This window comes from Brassica oleracea, chromosome C2 (assembly GCF_000695525.1).
Source record: "Brassica oleracea var. oleracea cultivar TO1000 chromosome C2, BOL, whole genome shotgun sequence".
Lineage (NCBI taxonomy): Eukaryota > Viridiplantae > Streptophyta > Magnoliopsida > Brassicales > Brassicaceae > Brassica > Brassica oleracea.
In genome coordinates this window covers 11,553,931-11,555,831 of record NC_027749.1, presented here as the reverse complement: position 1 = coordinate 11,555,831, position 1,901 = coordinate 11,553,931, and the positions used below count along the sequence as shown (strand labels likewise).

General features: G+C 34.9%; 1 protein-coding gene across 1 annotated transcript; it reads left to right on the top strand.

The window, feature by feature from the left end:
• The first annotated feature begins 201 nt into the window (after window positions 1–201).
• On the top strand, window positions 202–1,308 carry LOC106326336. The gene has a single exon (XM_013764339.1). The coding sequence runs from the start codon at window positions 202–204 to the stop codon at window positions 1,306–1,308; it is 1,107 nt and encodes a 368-aa protein (XP_013619793.1).
• The last annotated feature ends 593 nt before the right edge of the window (window positions 1,309–1,901 follow it).

The window sequence follows — 1,901 nt, the reverse complement described above, 5'->3', positions numbered from 1 at the left end:
CATAAAAATTTCTCTAAAACGACTTATATTAAAAGACGGAGGGAGTATAACAAAGGAAAAGAACATTAAGTTTCCACAAATATATTGGTAAAATTTATGGAAACAACGGTGTTAGGTAGAAACTTGACCGGCAAGGCTATTCCTTTTATATTAAATGAAGGCTTAATTTAGGGTTTCTTACATATTGAGTAATTTATATTCATGTCTCTAATTCTGAACCGGCTCTCGAAGCTCTGGCTTGGGAAATCTCGAAGATCAACTCTTCTACTTCTCTCTAACGGATTCTCATCTTGCTCGAGGAAAAAGCAAACCCCTCCCTGTTTCGTCGTCTCAGCTGAACTTTGTGAACCTTATGAAGCCTGTCTCGGAAAACTCGTCATTTCAGAGGTTCATAATGACATGATTAATCTGGAAAAGAAGGTACATCTGGAGTTGCTTTATAATGATATTTTTGATAAAGTGGTAACGATCGGCGCATCTAACGGATGGGTAGCTACTTTGAGTGGCGACGACGGAATCCTGCGTCTCCAAGATGACCTAAACCCGTATGCATCGTATACAGATCCAAAAAGCATTCCTCTGCCTCCTCTTGTGACTCTGCCATGTTGCCAAACCCAAATCGTCACCAACGTGTCAATGTCCTCATCTTCTCCAGAGGATGAAGACTGTGTTGTGGCTGTCAAGTTTTTGGGACCTCAGCTCAGTTTTTGCAGACCAGCTCAGAGTAAACCCGAATGGACCAATATCAGGATCGAAAACTCATGCTTCTTCTCTTCTCGTGTTATGTTTTCCAAGAAAGAGGGCATGTTTCGCATTCTTGGGGCTGGAGGTCACCTCGTGGGAACATGGGATCTCCAGAATCACAAACACAAGATTCAGAGGCTGCGGTTTAAAAAAATTCCCGAGGTAACTAAGACCACAAACGAGCTTATGGATTCGTGCTGCACGTACGAGCACTTGGTGGAGTCAGTAACCACCGGCGAAACTTTCTTGGTTAAGCAGTACAAGAAGACTGTTGAGATCGATGATGGTGTTGCCAAAATGAGAACAGAATATTTAATGGTGTTCAAACTAGACGGTGAAGGCAACGCGGTTCACACTGAAGACATAGGAGATCTTGTCATTTTCCTCTCAATGTCTGAACCTTTTTGTCTCCGGGCTAGTTCTTTTCCTGTCCTGTTCCCGAACAGCGTTGAAAGCTTGGATTACTGGGAAAATGTAACTGTCGAACTGGCTGACTACTTAGTTATTAGAGGCTTTCGTCCATTCTTGGCCCCTTACCTTATTCCACCACAACATATAGATTAGTAAATGTTTGTAATGCATCCACAATTATAAGCTTTTGTAACTTCATTTCCACTGTTACCAATCAGTTGGTTCATTGATAAAAAATACGGAATTACCTAATATGACTAAAATATATATTGTAATTAATGATTTTGAATAATAAAGATTTGATAACAATTTTTCTATATCATTTTAAATTTTATATTATTAAAATAAACTTAAAAATCATATTCACTATATAATAAAAATAGATTTTAGTATATGTTATATTTTTAATTTAAAAAAACGGCTTTAAATTACTAAAACTATTAAAAGTCTCACATTTAAAACTTGGTGATTAACGGTATTAAGTTTTTGTTATCACAATATACAAATGATCACAAAATTATATGCATAGAAATTGTCAATTAATAGATATTCATATTAAAAATATAAATACTGTAATACTGTTTAAATTAAATTATATACCATATCAAAATATATATTTTAGGTCTTAAATTTTCATTTAAAAAGTACTGAAAACTTAATATTTTAATTTTGCAATTTGCATTAAATTTTTAAATACAATTATAAATTACACAAGTTATTAAAAGTCCACATTAAAAATTTTGTTT